This window comes from Chrysemys picta, chromosome 7 (assembly GCF_011386835.1).
Source record: "Chrysemys picta bellii isolate R12L10 chromosome 7, ASM1138683v2, whole genome shotgun sequence".
Classification (NCBI taxonomy): Eukaryota; Metazoa; Chordata; order Testudines; family Emydidae; genus Chrysemys; species Chrysemys picta.
The window spans coordinates 61,282,019-61,302,305 of record NC_088797.1 but is presented as its reverse complement, the minus strand read 5'-3'; the positions used below and the strand labels follow the sequence as shown (position 1 = coordinate 61,302,305).

At 43.0% G+C, this 20,287-nt stretch overlaps 1 protein-coding gene across 2 annotated transcripts in view; it reads right to left on the bottom strand.

The window, feature by feature from the left end:
• The window catches only part of WDFY4 (WDFY family member 4), a 253,577-nt gene that overhangs the window by 192,412 nt on the left and 40,878 nt on the right, over positions 1-20,287 (bottom strand). For both annotated transcript variants that reach the window (XM_005307318.4, XM_042856108.2), the window contains exons 5-10: positions 19,715-19,858; positions 13,485-13,674; positions 12,123-12,312; positions 7,757-7,917; positions 4,166-4,618; positions 997-1,101 (exon numbers count right to left, since the gene is read on the bottom strand). In XM_005307318.4, coding sequence (XP_005307375.2) covers positions 997-1,101; positions 4,166-4,618; positions 7,757-7,917; positions 12,123-12,312; positions 13,485-13,674; positions 19,715-19,858 — 1,243 coding nt within the window. The remainder of the gene's footprint in view (positions 1-996; positions 1,102-4,165; positions 4,619-7,756; positions 7,918-12,122; positions 12,313-13,484; positions 13,675-19,714; positions 19,859-20,287) is intronic.

Below are 20,287 nucleotides of genomic sequence, written 5' to 3'. Positions count from 1 at the left end.
TCTGTTCAGCATGCAGCGGCAGTCAAAAAAACTAACAGAATTCTAGGAACCATTAGGAAAGGGACAGATAGTAAGACAGTATCATAATGCCACTATATAAATCCATGGTGTACCCACATCTTGAACACTGAGCACAGTTCTAGTCTCACTATCTCAAAATAGATACACTGGAATTGGAAAAAGTACAGGAAAGTGCAACAAAAATGATTAGCTGTTTGGAACAGCTTCCATATGAGGAAAGATTAATAAGACTGGGACTTTTCAGCTTGGAAAAGAGACAACTAAGAGGGGGGTATAATAGAGGTCTATAAAATCATGACTGGTGTAGAGAAAGTGAATAAGGAAGTGTTATTTACTCCTTCATGTAACACAAGGACCAGAGTCACCCAATGAAAATAATAGGCAGCAGGTTTAAAACAAACAAAAGGAAGTACTTCTTCACACAATGCACAGTCAACCTCTGGAACTTGTTGTCAGAGGATGTTGTGAAGGCCAAAAGTATAATAAGGTTTAAAAAAGAACTAGATAAGTTCATGGAGGATAGGTCCATCAATGGCTATTAGCCAAGATGGTCAGAGATGCTACCCCATGCTTTGGGTGTTCCTAATTCTCTGACTGCTAGATGCTGGGACTGGACAACAGAGGATGGATCACTCAATAACTGCAGTGTTCTGTTAATTTCCTCTGAAGCATTTGACATTGGCCACTGTCAGAAGGCAGGATACTGGGCTAGATGGACCATTGGTCTGATTGAGTATGGCTGTTCTTATGTTCTTACGCATTAGGTATTGGCCACAGCTGGAAGACGGGAGCAGAGTGGATGGACCAATGGCCTGATGCAATATGGCCATTGCTACATTCCTGGCTATCCAACATGATTTCTGAATAAAACATAAACAGAAACAGGGAGTCAGATGCTCATTATGCTGTACCCAAGCCATCTAATACCAAGTATCACGGAGGTGATGGTGTGACAGTTGAAACATGTTCTCTTACCAGCGTTCCTCACAGATCCCAGGACAAGGGCAGCAACCATCTTCAGCATCACACAGGTTAGCTCTTTCTCGGTGCCTTGCTCCAGACAGGGTGCTTGGGTCCCGGCTGCATATACAAAACAAAGAGAGTTCCCCCAAAATATCCCACAAGACACCTGGTTACTAGTAACTAGAATTCCTCTCAGCACAAGTGTTCAGCAAATACAACTCCCACGAATGCTGGCACAGTCTACACGAAACCTACAGCACCTGATAAAATACTGAGAGAGAGGAAAGGTGGTCCAATAGTTAGGGTGCTAACCTGGAACTCTGGAGACCTGGGTTCAATACCTTTGCTTTGCTACAGACTTCCTGTGTGAGCTTGGCTAAGCCACTTAGTCTCTCTGCACCTCAGTTCCCCAACTGTATAATGGGAATAATAGCTCTGCTCTACCACACTGGGATGCTGTGAGTATAATACAGTAAAGACTGTGAGGTGCTCAGGCAGTATGGTAAAGGGACCTATGATAGATATGTCCATATTGTCTTTTCAGCTAGCAGAATAATCAGAACCTCCTTCCATTCCCAGACAAAACTCTTCATTAAGGCACAGAGCACATGTCAGTGACTTAAGGATGAAAATACATTAAAGAATATAGTAGTGATCAAAAACCAAATTGTTACTAACTCAGGAAATTCAGAATTAAGGTGATACTTAAAAGGAGGTCAAACATTTTAAAGTCTGAAAACGCATAATTAAAGCACCCAAACAACCTTAACTCTGCCCCGTAGTGAAGCCAGCTTCTAACCTTCCTGTCAGTGTTCCTTTTGTACCTAGATTAATAGATTCATAGATTCTAGGACTGGAAGGGACCTCGAGAGGTCATCGAGTCCAGTCCCCTGCCCGCATGGCAGGACCAAATACTGTCTAGACCATCCCTGATAGACATTTAACTAACCTACTCTTAAATATCTCCAGAGATGGAGATTCCACAACCTCCCTAGGCAATTTATTCCAGTGTTTAACCACCCTGACAGTTAGGAACTTTTTCCTAATGTCCAACCTAAACCTCCCTTGATGCAGTTTAAGCCCATTGCTTCTTGTTCTATCCTTAGAGGCTAAGGTGAACAAGTTTTCTCCTTCCTCCTTATGACACCCTTTTAGATACCTGAAAACTGCTATCATGTCCCCTCTCAGTCTTCTCTTTTCCAAACTAAACAAACCCAATTCTTTCAGCCTTCCTTCATAGGTCATGTTCTCAAGACCTTTAATCATTCTTGTTGCTCTTCTCCGGACCCTCTCCAATTTCTCCACATCTTTCTTGAAATGCGGTGCCCAGAACTGGACACAATACTCCAGCTGAGGCCTAACCAGCGCAAAGTATGACTTCTCGTGTCTTGCTCACAACACATCTGTTAATACATCCCAGAATCATGTGTGCTTTTTTTGCAACAGCATCACACTGTTGACTCATATTTAGTTTGTGGTCCACTATAACCCCTAGATCCCTTTCTGCCATACTCCTTCCTAGACAGTCTCTTCCCATTCTGTATGTGTGAAACTGATTGTTCCTTCCTAAGTGGAGCACTTTGCATTTGTCTTTGTTAAACTTCATCCTGTTACCTCAGACCATTTCTCCAATTTGTCCAGATCATTTTGAATTATGACCCTGTCCTCCAAAGCAGTTGCAATCCCTCCCAGTTTGGTATCATCCGCAAACTTAATAAGCGTACTTTCTATGCCAATATCTAAGTCGTTAATGAAGATATTGAACAGAACCGGTCCCAAAACAGACCCCTGCGGAACCCCACTTGTTATGCCTTTCCAGCAGGATTGGGAACCATTAATAACAACTCTCTGAGTACGGTTATCCAGCCAGTTATGCACCCACCTTATAGTAGCCCCATCTAAATTGTATTTGCCTAGTTTATCGATAAGAATATCATGCGAGACCGTATCAAATGCCTTACTAAAGTCTAGGCATACCACATCCACAGCTTCTCCCTTATCCACAAGACTTGTTATCCTATCAAAGAACGCTATCAGATTAGTTTGACACGATTTGTTCTTTACAAATCCATGCTGACTATTCCCTATCACCTTACCACCTTCCAAGTATTTGCAGATGATTTCCTTAATTACTTGCTCCATTATCTTCCCTGGCACAGAAGTTAAACTAACTGGTCTGTAGTTTCCTGGGTTGTTTTTATTTCCCTTTTTATAGATGGGCATTAAATTTGCCCTTTTCCAGTCTTCTGGAATCTCTCCCGTCTCCCATGATTTTCCAAAGATAATAGCTAGAGGCTCAGATACCTCCTCTATTAGCTCCTTGAGGACCTAGGGTCTGGCTCCCCTGTCTAGAACAGATGCTTCCAGTTTGGCCAATTAAGTGGGGCTATAAAAGCACCTGGGGCTATAAAAAGCCAGGCAGTCAGTAAGGAAGGGGGAGCAGGAACAGCAGTAAGTTCCCTTGGAGAGGCTGCCACAGTCCCCTGGGAGGAGGGGCAGTGAGGAAAAGGGCCTCTGGGAGAGAGCCCTGGGAGGCAGTGCTCAGTCAATAGAGTATTGCAGTGAGCCCTACGCAGGAAGGACTGAGAGAAGCAGAGGGGAAAACCCCCAGGGAGCCGAGGACATGCCCATGTTGTTTTCCTTTCTGTTTGGAAAATAAAACTGTGCCTAGGAAGAAACTCTGGGAGTGGTCGTGAGTGTTCCGGGGACCTTGCTGTGCTCACGATGAGATAACCTGAGCCTGATTTTCAGAGGGGCTGAGTGCGACAGCTTCCAGTGACTTTAACTGGAAACAAGAATAGTCAGTACCTGTGAAAGTCAAGCCCAGGCTCTCAAGTTGGGCTACCAAAGAACCCAAAGTGAGACGCTAATTTTGGTAACTTGGGCCCCCTTTTTAATGGCTGCCACTGGAGACAAAACTGCTGAGAGAGGTTAAGTCCTGTGGTTGATTCATAGCCCATAAGCTGCATCATATGATGAGTGGAACTGGAGAGTCAGATTTCAGCAGGGAACTAGTTTGGTGTGGCATCAGCAGCTCAGGTATTTAAGCCAGGGCCAGGCAGCTTCCATACAAACTCTAGCACCTTGGCATGTAACACTGGCCTCTCTACACACCCAGCGTAGATCTCTTTCCTACAACTCTGCCTGCCCCACCACTCATTGCCAATGAAACAAGCTGTACCTGTCTTCCTCAGGATCTTGGCTTGCTTCCTCAGCTGAGTCAGCAGCTGGCCCAAGAGCCCAGAGTCTCTGAATATGTCAGTGAAGAGCAAGTCCCTCTTGGTGATGCTGTGAAGGCACCGCAGAGCAGCTATGGTGCAGGACAGCACCAAGTTCTCCTTTATCAAACATTCAACCTTCTTCAGGATTTCATGAGGGATGTAGGACAGTTCTAGCACCACTGATTCCACCAGCTGGAAGAACTGTATCTGAACCAGGTGCGGTTTGAGGGGGATGATGTCAGTGAACTGGGAGATGGGCTGTAGCGTCCATTCCAGGAAGAAGAAGTTCATTGTGTCCCAGGCCCACAGGGTTTTTATAGCCAGTAAGATTCTCCTACAGAGGTGCAGGTCGCTGGTTTTCTGGAAGATGGACTGCAACACCTGAAAAGCCTGGAGGTTTTTCACTGTCATTCCTGAGAAATAGAAATCAAGCCAGATCATTTTAACCACGCTTATCTCAAGCCCAATATAGATGCCCTATTTGCACTATTAAGGCATATCTAAGAGCACAAGTCAGACACAGATGCAATCTTAGCAAGTAACACTCCTCTCCTGATCATCCTCAGGACCCAGAACTGTGCAGGGGTGACCCACATCATAACTTTATGCAGTACCCCAACTCCCCTGAGCCATGTGGGCTTGGGGAAGAAAAATTTCCAGGGAGGAGCCGGCCCCAGGGGCCAGAGAAACTGAAGTTGGCAGAAGCAGGCACAAGAGCAGCCTCAGTGAGTACCGCAGGAAGGACTGGCAGGCATGGCGGATGCCATGAAAGTGTTTTCTACAGTTCTGACTCCAGACATTCTCTGTCCTGTGCAGACTTGCTGTTTGCTCCTGGCCCCTCCTGCCTTCTAATTCCCAGTCTCTGCACCTCGGTCTCACTCCACCTCCCCTCCATAGCCTCTTTTCCCTTGCCCTGTCCCACTCCCTCCCTCCCCTGGCCTCTGAGCTTAGCTAGACCCCTCCCAACCAAATCCCACTCCACAAAATGTAAACAAAAATAAAAATAGTGATGCCAGCATGGTGCTAGGAAACCATCCCACTGATCCCACTGTAGGTTCTACCCCTTCCTCCACGCTGGGCATGTCTTGTCTATTTAGACTGTAAGCTGTTCAGATCAGGGACTTTGTGGGTGGTCCACAGGCAGTACCAAATTACTAATCAGAACAGGTTAAAAGCTATCAGGAACAGTATCCCTGATAATGTCACAGCTAACCTGGTGGCTGAACTTTGTGATTTTGTCCTCACCCACAACTATTTCACATTTGGGGACAATATATACCTTCAAGTCAGCGGCACTGCTATGGGTACCCGCATGGCCCCACAATATGCCAACATTTTTATGGCTGACTTAGAACAACGCTTCCTTAGCTCTCGTCCCCTAACGCCCCTACTCTACTTGCGCTACATTGATGACATCTTCATCATCTGGACCCATGGAAAAGAAGCCCTTGAGGAATTTCACCATGATTTCAATAATTTCCATCCCACCATCAACCTCAGCCTAGATCAATCCACACAAGCGGTCCATTTCCTGGACACTACTGTGCTAATAAGCGATGGTCACATAAATACCACCCTATACCGGAAACCTACTGACCGCTACACTTACCTACATGCCTCCAGCTTCCATCCAGGACACACCACACGATCCATTGTCTACAGCCAAGCTCTAAGATATAACCGCATTTGCTCCAATCCCTCGGATAGAGACAAGCACCTACAAGATCTCTATCAAGCATTCTTAAAACTACAATACCCACCTGCTGAAGTGAAAAAACAGATTGACAGAGCCAGACGAGTACCCAGAAGTCACCTCCTACAAGACAGGCCCAACAAAGAAAATAACAGAACACCACTAGCTGTCACCTTCAGCCCCCTACTAAAACCTCTCCAGCGCATCATCAGAGATCTACAACCTATCCTGAAAGATGATCCTTTACTCTCACAGATCTTGGGAGACAGACCTGTCCTCGCTTACAGACAACCCCCCAACCTAAAGCAAATACTCACCAGCAACCACACATCACTGAACAAAACCACTAACCCAGGAACCTATCCTTGTAACAAACCCCGATGTCAACTCTGTCCACATATCTATTCCAGTGACATCATCATAGGACCTAATCACATCAGCCATACCATCAGGGGCTCGTTCACCTGCACATCTACCAATGTGATATATGCCATCATGTGCCAGCAATGCCCCTCTGCCATGTACATTGGCCAAACCGGACAGTCTCTACGCAAAAGAATTAATGGACACAAATCTGACATCAGGAATCAAAATACTCAAAAACCAGTGGGAGAACACTTTAACCTGTCTGGTCATTCAGTGACAGACCTGCGGGTGGCTATATTACAACAGAAAAACTTCAAAAACAGACTCCAACGAGAAACTGCTGAGCTAGAATTGATATGCAAACTAGACACAATCAACTCCGGTTTGAATAAGGACTGGGAATGGTTGAGCCATTACAAACATTGAATCTCTCACACTTGTTATCTAACTGTCTGTCTGTACTCGGCTAGCTTGATTATCACTTCAAAAGTTTTTTTTCTCTTAATTAATTGGCCTCTCAGAGGTGGTAAGACAACTCCCACCTGTTTATGCTCTCTGTATGTGTGTATATATATCTCCTCAATATATGTTCCATTCTATATGCATCCGAAGAAGTGGGCTGTAGTCCACGAAAGCTTATGCTCTAATAAATTTGTTAGTCTCTAAGGTGCCACAAGTCCTCCTGTTCTTCTTTTTGCATTTATTTAGAGACAATAGAAATGTTTTGAATGGAAAATCCTCATTGCAAAGCTACCCTTTTCTTATGTCAGCATTTTTTAATGAAAAATTGTTGGTTTGCTAAATTTTCATCAAATGTTCCATGTATCGTTTTATGCCCGGCATCTTGCAAACATTTACACATCTGCATAAGTCCCCACTGGGATGCCTTGGGGCAGTACAATTAAGACTTAGAAATAAGAACGTTTTCAAAAGTGATTTTTTTTAAACAGTCCCACGATGTGACTATGTTGATAGAATGATTTTTTTAAAGAAATATTGTAAATGATTTTGAACATTTACATGATATTTTGCCCATTTGCCAGCCAGCTGTACTGACTGCGTTATCCATGCCATGTGGGTTATGGCACCTCTCCATTGCAGCTGGCAGTGTGAATGGCAGCTTGTGTAGATGTACCCATGCTAGCTGTACTCTAGTTAGCTTGCTAAAAATAAAAGTGAGGATACAGTGCCCGGGCTTCAGCACCGGCTGCACAAGCATGTACGTACCCCGGGGGCGTCAGGCGGGCCTGTGCAACCCACGCTGAATCCCACATCACACAGTTCTCACTTCTATTTTTAGCAAACTAGCAGCCATTAAACCAGGCATGAGCTGCTATTCATACCCCTGGTCACAATGTAGATGTAACCTTAGCACTGCAGGTGCACACATGCGATAATGTACATTTTCTTCTCTGTCATGCACATGCTGTGCATAATGATTTATTTTCCCATGCTAAGCCCACACTAATATTTGTATGTGTATATACAGTACCAGAGGATTGTGTCTGTTCAAAATCAAAGTGCGGTAGCTGAGGATGTGTAATGTTGCCAGAAACTTTCAGTTCAGTTTTCCCACAGACTGTGAGGCAAGTCAGTAGATCCAGCACCTCTTCGACATGGTGGTCTCCTTCACTGTGCGGAGATCCCTCCCACCTAAAAACAAAGGCCGGGGTATGTAGTCATATGCTTGTGGCTCAGTAATATTTACAATAACCAGGTCCTTTTATGAACCCATTCTACCGGGACACCAGATACTGAAGTAACAATTTCTCACTTTTCTCCCTCCCCCCCGGATCCTTCCACCACAGTACTCTGTTATGCTTTCTGTTGCACTGATTGGACGACTGATTGAACTGAATTGCTCTCCAGACAATCTGACAGTTTGACTAACTCCACAGTTGGACCAGGGGAAGAACTACAAACTGAACCAGATAATTAAAGGGATGAGGTCAATAAGCGACTGCAAGAGACTAGCCAATATTGAAATTAAGTCCCATTACATGTACCACTAGAAGTGCAATCCACAGCACCAGTTGGAAAAAGGGAAATTTTTCACCAAAAATATATCCTGTTTTTTTGGGTCAAAATTAACAAATTTATAATTAAAAAAAATCAAAATTCAGAATATTTCAGACAGCTCTAGAGATCCAACTCAGAATGTTAGCCCTGTACTTAAAAATAAAATAAAAAAGGAAACACAATTAGCAAAATATAAACCATAAACATATATAATTCTTTAGTTTCTACAAAACTGCCTGAGATTTACAGACCCATGGGCCCACCGGAAGGGGAAGACATTGTTTAATCTGAGATGTATGCTATCCATATGGGATTAGACACATGGATAGTGCATTGAAGTCTCTGTTAAACCATAGGCTGGTTCCAAACATCTCCCAGATTTGCAGTAGCTTAGATCAAAGGGAGAAAGAGCAAGTGGTGAAAAGCAGTCAGCCATATATCATGTTGTTATGTCCAGTGCTCTTATGATTGGGACTAGTGCAATCTTTCTCCTCAAACCTATTTGTGCACAGGTATGTTTGCCAGAACAAGCTATCATTAGGAATTAGAAAATCCTCAGGGAATAAAAGACCATCTTTTCCCCTTCTAGGGTTTTCAATGGGGGGTAGGGGAGAGCTGGTTGTGACACTGGCAGGCCGGGTGGCAGCTCTTGCCAAGGCTGCAGGCATTAGCTAAGAACAGACAAACTCATAGCTGGAGACCAGACCAGGTCACTTATGTATTAGTGTTGCGCAAAATAGGTATTGGTTTTATAAGAATGTATTTAGTGTTTAGACTCTATAGAACATTCATAAGTGGCCACACGTATTAATATTATTTGTAATGTTTGTATGCCATGCTGTAAGGAAATATGTAAGTTTTGCTTTATAACATTGAAAATGTTTGCTCTAAACTTGTGAACTCAGATGGGAAGAGTGTTTCCCCCTGCCTGTCCAAAAGAACTATCAAAATCAGACAGGTCATCAAGGAATATCGCAATACAAAGGATTGGTTAATGGTCCCATCACCCTTTGGAAATGCTAGGTGCAAGGAAGCTCGTCCTATAGACTTGGGGGCTGAATGAAGGAAATAAAAACAGACACACAGGAAATCTCCCAAGGTCAGAGACAGCAAACTGAAGCCAGAGATCCCCAGGGGTTACTTCCTGGGTCTATCCTGAAAGACTCTTTGAATTGACAGATCACTACAACACTGTCACTCTTAGGATTTAGATTGCAACTCATTTGTGTGTATCTGTGATGCATGGCTAGAAAGGATTAAACATCCTGCAAAATAAATTACTCAAATTTGACCCTTAAAGACATGTGACATGTGGGAAGGTAATGGTTGTGTTTTGTGTATTTACATATGTATGAGTATGTATTACAATGTAATCAACAATCCCTGTCTATGCTGTATTCTGATAATTCAGAGATCAAAAGAACATCCTAAAATTTAAATAAATTGTAAACATGGGAGATCTCTGTATTCATCTCTCTTTGAAATGTATAGAAAATCATCTGTGAATAGAGGAGGAACAAGCCAATGGCCTTATGTTAATTTGTATAGCTAAGTCATCCTAAATTACCTTTGTTCCCCGAGGAACTTCAACTTGTCAAAGAGAACATAACATTTTATAAAAGATCCTTGGGTCCTGATTCTGTCATCTCAGATATGCTTAAGCTTCATCGGGGGAAGTTGAGTCGCAAGACTGAGGTCCCAGCTATGCTGGTACACCCTGAATACGTCTGCCCCATTCTTTGCAGTTCACCCTAATTAAATGCAGTTCACCACAGTATGTTTGCTTGCTTTAACCTCAAATAACTCTCATTTCTTTTTCCTAATTAATAAACCTTTAGATAGTTTATTATGGGATTGAATACAAGCGTTGCCTTTGTGTAAGATCTAGGGTACCAATTGATGTGGGGTAAGTGACTGGTCTCTTGGGACTGGAAACAAACTGAATAGTGTGTGATTTTTGGTGTATGTGACTATTTGTCACTAAGTCCAGCTTGCTTGCATGGCGAGAAACTGGAGAGTCTCAGGGGGCTGTCTGTGACTCCATGGTGAGACTATTACAATGCTCCAGGAGTTCACCTTTGTTACTGGCTCAGTGAAATCTAACTACAGGACACACCAGTGGTTTGAGGTGTCTGTCTGTTTTTGACAGTCTGCTTTGAGGTAGGCGTTCACGGTCATGAGCCAGTCTAGACAGCATGACACTGGTGTCTGGTTTTAAGAGAAAAAAGCGGGAAATGGGACCTGGAAGATTTATCCGTACCCACAGAACAGGTTCAGGATATCAGCATACAGGAAGCTCGCTCACTGAAAGAGTGGGGAAAGGGTGGGAGGCCTGCCTGTAAATCCCAGTTTGGCAAAGAATGCTGGGAAGGGAAGGAGTCTGGAGCCCTATAAAATGCAGGTTTTTCTGCCTCTCAGGGCTAGTGTGTGCTTTTCTGCTGGTAGAACTCAGTCAGTTAAGAAGGTGAAAAAATTGCCCCCCTAACCAATGTAGCTAGGTTGGCAAAAGCCCTACTATAGACATAGTTATTTTATTTGGGGAACTGGTACAAGTTATAGAACCAGAACTCTTCTGGAGAGTTACCTGGAATAGCTGTATTTCTGGAGCAGACAAGGCCTTCACTAGTGTGCGGGTACGGGAGGGGGAGGGAGGAGAGGCTGACAGCTATGGTGGAAATTATGCTGGATGGTAAAGTCTGGAGGGACTCTCTGAATTTGAGGATTATACCTGTGGGAACAAGACTGCTCAATGCTTTTGGGGAAACTGGTTCACAGTTATTCCACTGGCTGTTGATGTAGTAAACTCAGGGTCTTAATAAAGAGTGCAATAATAGTGGAAATAGCAGACAAAACTGCTTTGTGTTTTGACCCAAGATTAGAGGTGGGCAAATGATGGATTTTTTTGGTTTTGTGGAAATTCTGAAGCAATTTTTTTTTTTGAGTAATATCCATGGAGCCCATTTTAAAAAAAAAAATTGTTTCAGGTCGAAATAAACATTTCTTTCAACCTGAAACAAAACACTTTGTTTCAATTTTGAGCCTTTTTTTATATATATTTTTAAATTGTAAAAAAAGAGAGAGAAATTTAAAAGAAAAATTCATCTTGAACAGAAAAATCAAAATGTATCATAAATGTTGATGACATTTTCATTTTTTTTTTCAGATTTTTTTTTAAAAAAAAATAAAATAAAATTTTTTTATCCTGACAAACAATTTGGCAAAATCAACGTTTTGTGAAATGTTTTAGTGTTGCCAAATCTGCATTTTTCACCAAAAACAGTTTTGGTCAAAAAATGTTGCCCAGCTCTACCCAGGGTAACCCATGGGTCTTGTCCAGGTATGAGCATATTAATCCTAGACATGCACATTGGATTTAACTTTTTACTTAGAGATCTGCTCCATCAGGTGAAATGCTTCCTCTGGATAAAGAGTTCATGACCAGGGGAGCCTTTCTGAGCAAAGTGGGTCCGGTTGAGGTCTCTCCTGATATTATCCATATACTAGTGTTTGATGAACAAAACCTGGTCTGGGTCTCAATTTAGGTAATTCCCTAACCCACCTCTACTCTAATTTCTTCAGTTGGCACTTCCCCTTGTGGTTTCAAAGGGAGAAGTTATGCTGTGGTTCCGCTCTTTAAACAGCAGTGCAGTGTTAGTGGTTTGCTAAATGAGACCCTTTGTTACCAGCACCTCAGTGCTTCACCTGCCTACTATGTTACCTGGATCTTTCTAAAATGCAATTGAAATTTTAAAACAAGCCATCACCACCTCTGAAAATTATATTTAATTAGACCCATGCTTTATCATCCCCTAGAAACCCAGTGAAAACTCCATACTCACCTAAGTAAAATTTTTACCAGGAGCTGGTATCCATCATTATTTTCAAACTCCAAAAGCAAAGCTGAGGAGATAGGATAGGAATCCTTCACAAAACACAGGATGATGCTAACTGCCTCACACATGTCAGAAGCTGGCAAGGTGTCAGCCAACTTGAATAGATTCTGAATGGCTATCTTAATGCAGTCCGCAGCTGTGAATAAATGACAGCACATGTTTAGTATTGACAGCCTGATGTTACAAACAACTGCAAAATCACAGACAAAATGTAACAAACATGCTTGAAATTACATTTCCCAATCAAACGGGGCAGTTAATTCCTCTTTTTGCTGGAGAAGAGATTTGGGGAGGTGGGGGGCAGAATACAGGAATACACTACTGTTTTAAGAGATTAGAGTAAAAATTAAAAAAAAAAAAGTTTGTTCCTCAACTCCCATTAAATTTCTGTGTTTGACCCACAGAAACGCAAGCAGCTTTATGAACATAAACCTGCCCCCAATGAAATCTACATACCGTGAGTAAATGGATGATGGATAATTAGATTATCTTGTATTAAGATGATAACATATTCTCAGATAGAGATTAATAGTTTTGCATAATGAGGAAGAGGATACATTTTGCTCTGAAGCTACCATTGTTGAGTGGTCTTTTCCATTTAGTCTAGTAGCCCAGCTTCCAAGTGTGGTCATGCTGGCAATTCTTAGACAACTCTTACTACACAAGGACCTGATCTCACAAGTGGTGTGAATGAAAAAAACAGGTTTGGGGACTTTTGCATAAAAAATAAAACACATTTACACCCTGTGAGGAGGTTCTGATGGCAGAATGTTGATTATAAATTATCCTGATTGTTTTTTTCTTTTGCAGGGTGGAGATAAGTAATCTTTGCATTTTTTTAAAGATGAAAACACCCCTAATATAATGGAAAATTCCCTCTAGGAAGAAGCCAAACTATCACTGGCAACCAATCAGTATTCCCCAATGCACTGGGCACTGCAGCTGACAAAAGTCCAGCAAAGTGCCATGCAAATATCAGGGGAGCAATATTTAGAATGCTGGGGAACCCCAGAGAAGCAAATTGGCTCTGGGGTCATGTGACTTGTAACTCTTTAATGTATCTCTTGGCTTGGGTACCTTTGGTGGAAGTGGGACAGGACATGACATGCTGCTGCCTGTAACTTTCTGTTCTATGCATAAATAAAGGACTTCAGTTCTCAGGTTCCCACCAGCACTAAATTGAGCTCTAGTCTAGAAGTTCATGCATTTTCAAGTGATTGACTCTTAGGGGAATGTAGAAATGAAACCTAGCCAAGTGCGATTTTTCTTGGAAGAATTCATTCCACCGGTGCTCAGGAAAAACCAAACCTTGTAGGTACATGATGGCAGTTTTGGTCTGGGCCTTTGAAATTGTCCGAAGCACACGGCCTGTGGGTGCTTTCCACGAAAGGTTGCACTGGTCCCAGAGTGAGGCCGTTGCTATAATTAGAGACTGAAGCTCGGCAGCTGACAGAAGTTCCTCTAAACCTTGTTCCTCCCTGTATAAGTTGAGCATTGTCTGGAAAAGAAAATTGGTTGTAATGCAAATTAAATGCAGAATTCTGGGAAGTGTATTAGGGCTCCATAGGCTTGAATATATCAGGTCAAATCTGACCCTATATTAGTGGATGCAGTTCCACTGAAAACAAAAGCAGCTGAATACTTTATGCTGTGTAACTAGTTACTGCTATGGCCCCTATCGCCATAACATCAGAGCCTCTCCCAAGTATCTAACCATCAGAACAAGAAGATCTGTCCTCATTCCCAGCCTGCAGGTGTAACATTATTAGTTTATAGTTCAGATGTGTAGGGGGTCACGCAGGTGTAAACATTGGAGGGAAAGATAAGTTGATGGAATGAGATTTGCATTCACTTCTGTAACTGGCCAGTTCCAGGGTCATTCTTAACTCTTGCAGCAGGGAGTTCCACAGCTTGGTCCCAGCTCCAGTAGAAGGTCAGTCTCCCACTATCACTGGTCTCTGCTTATTGGTTGACAGTGTCATTGTTCTGGTGGAACTCTCATAGACCTCATGGCTGGAAGCAAAAGTGATCCCTCAAGAAATGTCTTCTGCCCAGTAGAACCTCTCCTTAGTTTTAATATGTAAATCTTTCCTGCACCTACACAATCCCTTGTTGCATCTTCAAGTACCTAAGAATAGTTATCCCTTCCTTAATCACATTTAGTAAGGATCTCTGGCCCAATACTTAATACAGGATAGATGGCATCTTTCTACCTTCTCCCTGCCGTTGCTTGTACCTTATATGCAGCTCACTGCTGGTTCTAAGCCAAGCACATAGAACGCCAAAGGCAGACACATAATAAATATCATGTATTACATTACAGGAGGTCCAAGGTACAGACCTGGTCTCCTCCCATTCGCTTCCATGGGAATTAAGGCCATTTGGCATTTTGCAGAATTAGGCCCTATTTTGTGGGCTGGTCAGAAGATATCACTCAGACCCCTCGCAATTGTCAGCACTGTCATGTGCTTTACTGTCACTTAGCTTTCTAAACAATATCTGAGATTTTCAAAGCAAACATTTACCTTCAGTGGGTGCTGTGTGTTTATGTTGGCATTGGAAATCTCAGCCAATGTGCATAGGGGAGAAATGAACCAGCATGGTAATTCAGTGTAACACAAAACTCTGGGCTAGCCTGTGCCAGCAACACACAACGGACACAATGAAGTACCACTCCAGAGGGAGCCTTTGGATTTCTCTTCTGGCCCATTGAGAAATTTTGCTGCTCACACCCTTTAATCGCTCATGAAGGAGGGGTCCAAACTGTACTTCTGGAAAAGCCCTATTGAATTTGACGGTGATTAAACCGATAGGGCTCCATGGATATTACTCAAACTCTATAGAATCTAACAGACAGTGAGATCCTTTCTCTAGAGCTGTTAAGACAATCTACAGAATGTCAGAGAACAATAGCCCTTGTTCTAGAATTCTATAGGTTGGCTTAAAAATTCTATGGAAAGTTACCATTCTCTATTAAGTCCCATGGTCTTTTTCAAAAGGACTGAATAGGCTGTTCAGGAATCTTGGCTTCTTCCCTACTCTCTCTCTCACCACCTTAGTGAGTTCAGGCAACCAATGACTACTGCAGGTGTGATTTCCAGTCCTGGACTCCCACCAGATCAAAGCTACTCATATGCTACCCAACAGCTGTTGGATTTCATCTCCCTCTCCCCCCAAATGCCTAGAACAGAGGTGGGCAAACTACGGCCCGCGGGACCATCCTGCCTAGCTTGTGAGCTCCCAGCCGGGTAGGCTAGCCCCCGGCCTCTCCCCCCTCTGACACAGCCATGTATCTGCCGCACGGGCAGCGCTCTGGGCGGCGGGGTTGCATGCTCCTGCAGAGCAGCGCAGCGGCGTGGCTGGCTCTGGCCGGGTGGCGCGGCTGCCAGACTTGCTGTTCTGAGTGGCATGATAAGGGGGCCAGAGCCAAGGGGGTGGATAAGGGGTAGGGGGTCCCAAGGGGCAGTCAGGGGATGGGGGGGGGAGGGTTTGGATAAGCGTGGGAGTCCTGGGGGGGGGCCTGTCAGGGGGTGGGGGTATGGATAGAGGTCAGGGGACGGGGATAAGTGTGGGGTCCCGGGGGGCCTGTCAAGGGGCGGAGGTGTGGATAGGGGTCAAAGCAGTCAGGGGACTGGAAGCAGGGGGGTTGGATAGGGGGTGGGGTCCTGGGGGTGGTTAGGAGCGGGGGGTCCCAGGAGGGAGCGGTTAGGGGACAAAGAGCAGGAGGGGTTGGATGGGTTAGGGGTTCTGAGGGGGGCAGTCAGGGGGCGGGAAGTGGGAGGGGGCGGATAGGGGGCGGGGGCCAGGCTGTTTGGGGAGGCACAGCCTTCCCTACCCAGCCCTCCATACAGTTTTGCAACCCCAATGTGGACTTTGGGCCAAAAAGTTTGCCTACTCCTAGCCTAGAATATGGTTCCCATGGGTTTCATGGTACAGCCATGCAGCCTGCTGAGTTCTGAGACAGCCAACAGTACACTTATATCACTGCAGTCAAAAGCAAATCTAAACAAGACTAAAACAGTGTCCTTTTTCAGGAAATAAAAGACAAGATGGGTGAGGTAATATCTCTTATTCAGGGCTGGATTACCCAATAGGCAGACTAAGCACGTGCTTAGGGCACCAGCAAAGCAGGGGGCATAAAAAAAATGAGATTTTTTTTTTAATTTGATATTTGATATTTCAAAAAAAGCATTGAAGTAGTCATCATGGGAAAAATCAGAACTTTGTTAGACTTCCTTACACTCCACTACACCCTCTTCCCCTGTTTTTCTGTTCTCTTTTTATTACTTATCCCCACCTAAATCAGGGGGGCGTCCTACTAACGTAGATCGAAATAATGCGAGGAAATCAGAGACTGTAACTGATCATCCTACTCCTGGTGGTAAAACAGACAATTGTTCTAGAAGGTGTGGATGTGTCAGAGACTGAACCTGCTCATGCTATAAATAATAGGAGAAAAGATCCTGGTATGTGGGTTGATTTCAGTACCGATGATGTAGCTTACTGGGTAGATTGTAGACCAAATGACTGTCAACACCGCCCTGGGCCATTTGAGAAATCAAGTCAGACTTTTACCAATGGCAAACAAACAAGATAATGTCCACAAAAAATATTTTTCGGCATGAAAGCGAATGGTGAGAAATACACTTGAGAATGGTTACTGTATTCACCATCAACAGGGTCTGTGTACTGTTTTGTTTGCAAACTTTTTGCATATAAACCTTCAACATCCCAGTTTTCTGCAGAAGGATTTAGTGACTGGCAGAATACTGTTTTAATTGAACAACATGAAAATAACACTACTCACAGAGATTCAATGTTGACATATTTAAATCGAAGACAGGGCTTTGGATTGACAGAAAAATTGGAAGAACAAATTAAAGGGGAGCATGAATACAGGCAACATGTCTTGCAGCGTGTTATAGCTGTTATTCAAATATTAGCTGAACGTGGTCTGCTTTTCCGGGGATCAAATGACACATTCGGATCATTGCAGAATGGAAATTTCTTGGGATTGTTGGAGCTTGTGGCTCAGTTTGACCCATTTTTTAGCAGGCCATATCTCAAAATATGGGAATGCTGGCAAAGGTAACCCATCATACTTATCCAAGACAATATGTGATGAACTCAGTGGTCTAATGAGTGACAAAGTTCGTTCAGCTATTGTGGATGAAATAAGTACTGCTGGGTACTTCAATTTATCTGTCGACTCTACACCTGATCTTTCACATATTGATCAATTTAGTATTGTACTAAGATATGTGTCTCCCACAGATGGAAAACCAGTTGAACGATTTATAACATTCCTCAATTTGATAAGCCACACTGGTGAAGAAATGGCAAATCAAGCACTGCATTATCTGTGCCAAGTTTGCAAAATAGATTTCTCAAAGTGCAGAGGTCAATCTTATGACAATGCTGCCAACATGTCAGGGCATTATTAAGGAATGCAGAAGAAGCTTTTAGAACAGAACAAATATGCCATATTCATACTATGCTGCACACTCTCTCAATTTTGTTGGCTGCAGTGCTGTTGATTGTTGTCCAGTGGCAGTAAGGTTTTTCTCAACAGTCCAGTTACTTTATACATTTTTCTCTGCCTCAACACACTGATGGGCAGTTCTTAAAACAAAAGGCGTATGGATGCATTAGATAGTATAGTTGAAGACCAATCACAAAAGGGAGAAACTATACGAGAGGCAGAAAACATTGCAAACAAGATGCAAAAACTAGAGTTTGTATTCATGTTGACCATGTGGAATGAAATTTTACAACACTTTTACCACACAAGTCAAGCTCTCCAAGAAAAAGAATTGGATTTGAAAACATGTGCAGACCTCTGTCAATCATTAGCAGACCACTTACACACTTTGAGGAATGATTTTGAAAGATCTGAAGACATATCAAAAGATATCTTGCCTGATACTAACTACAAAGAAGCCCAGTCCCACAAGCGAATCAGGAAAAAACAAGCAAATGATAGCAGTGCAACAGAAACAGCATTGAATCCTAGAGACAAATGTCGCGTATCTACTTACTACGCTACAATTGATACACTTGAAGCTCATATGAAGAGGAGAGTTGAAGTGTACAAAGAAGTGTCAAGTAGATTTTCTTCTCTAAACTATATGGACTTATCTGACGAACAATATTCACAAGGTTCCCAAAAGCTATGCATCCGAAGAAGTGGGCTGTAGTCCACGAAAGCTTATGCTCTAATAAATTTGTTAGTCTCTAAGGTGCCACAAGTACTCCTGTTCTTCTTTTTGCGGATACAGACTAACACGGCTGTTACTCTGAAACCTGTCAAAAGCTAGTTGACTCATACCCTGTTGACTTGAACATGAATCTCTGTGGAGAAGTACGGCAGTTCCACTGTTATATGTGTGCAAAGTTTAATGAAACAGGAAAAATGAAATTCAGTCACATTGATCTTCATGACACAATATTGAAAGATGGAATACAATGTGTATTTCTAAATGTAGAGATCGCACTACGTATTTTTCTAACATTGATGATTACTAACTGATCCGCAGAACACTCTTTTTCTCAGCTGAAAAGAATAAAAAACCCTCAGAGAACAACAGAGTGTCAGGACAGACTTGATTCACTTTCCCTATCGTGTATGGAAGCGGACATGCTTCCTCGAGTCAGCTTCGATGAACTTATCCAGAATTTTGCAATCAGAAAATCTAGAAAGAAACTATTTTAATTTCACCATACATGTAAGTTTTGTGTCATTTTGAAAAATAAAATTTTATTTTACGATATAGTATTGTTTTGATTTTGAATTACATATGGGGGGCACCATAATCTTTTCAGTGCTTAGGGCCTCTAAAGGTCTTAATCCGGCCCTGCTGTTATTGGACCAATTTCTCTTGGTGGACAAGAGAGGGACAAGCTCTAGTAGCTCAAAAGTCTCTTCCGTCAACAGAAGTTGGTCCAATTACAGATATTACCTCACCCATCTTGTCTCTCTCATTTCTTAGGACCACTACAGCTACTACAACTGTGCAAACTTTTTTTTTTTAGGAAACTCATGCAACTTAACAAGCAGGCTCTGACACAGAGCTGCTCAGAACTTCTCATGCAGCACATTTCCCAAGGAGAAATGTGGCTTCAGCCAAAGCAACGTTTTTCACAGGAATGGGTCAATTCTGATGAAAAACTTTGGATTTTCCTATGGGAAATATCAGCATGAAGACTCGTTTTGAGCTGATATGTAGAAACACATGTTTGTTTCAACTTAAAATGTCACATTGTTTTTAAAAAACAAAACAAACTGACATTTTAAGTCAAAATGTCGATTCGAAAGAAAAATGTTCATTTCAAGCTGGTTCAAAACATGGGAAAACTGAAACTTTTGGACAGAAAAGTTTCAGGCTAGTATTGGAAAGAACAGCACAATCCACGCATGTCTGGTTTAGCATGATAAACTGATAAACTCCATCCCAAAGTCTGAATGAGCACCATCATCCATTCCTCTTCCAGGGTCCCTGAGTGCTCAAAACCAAGGAGTACTAGAGGGGATCCCTTACCTGAACAAACATCTCCTGAACTTGCTCGTCCTCCTCCCTTGTCCCTCCATCACTGCTTTTCCCCAAAGGAAAGGTGAAGAAAAGGTACAGGCACTGCATCAGAGCGACCGGAAGGCCGGATTTGATGATGTTCCACAGTGTCCCCTGAATAGAAAAAACATCACACACAATGACTATTGTACTTCTCCCTGAGTTTCTATCCATTCACCCTGCAGCCTCGGGACTCCTGCATCCTATCTCTGCTGTCACTCAAAAGTCCTAGACAGTTTGCATCATAGTGACAAGATCATGTAGCTGGGCAGTACCTGCTATGGGGCAGCAGGCATCCTGACTGGACCTCCTACAAGCTACCTGACTAGGCTGTCCCATGTTCTGTGTTTATGGTGCCTCTGAGCCTATACAGACACCTGAAATGTCCTGCACTAGGAAGTCTGTAGTGGAGTCATGCAAGGGATCCAACCCGCATTCTGACTAGCAGCTCATATCAGTGTCTGCCTCATCTTTAGCCACTGGGAACAGACTATAGCAACTGAGATCTGTGATGCTAAGTCAGGAGTAGCATGTATGCAGTTT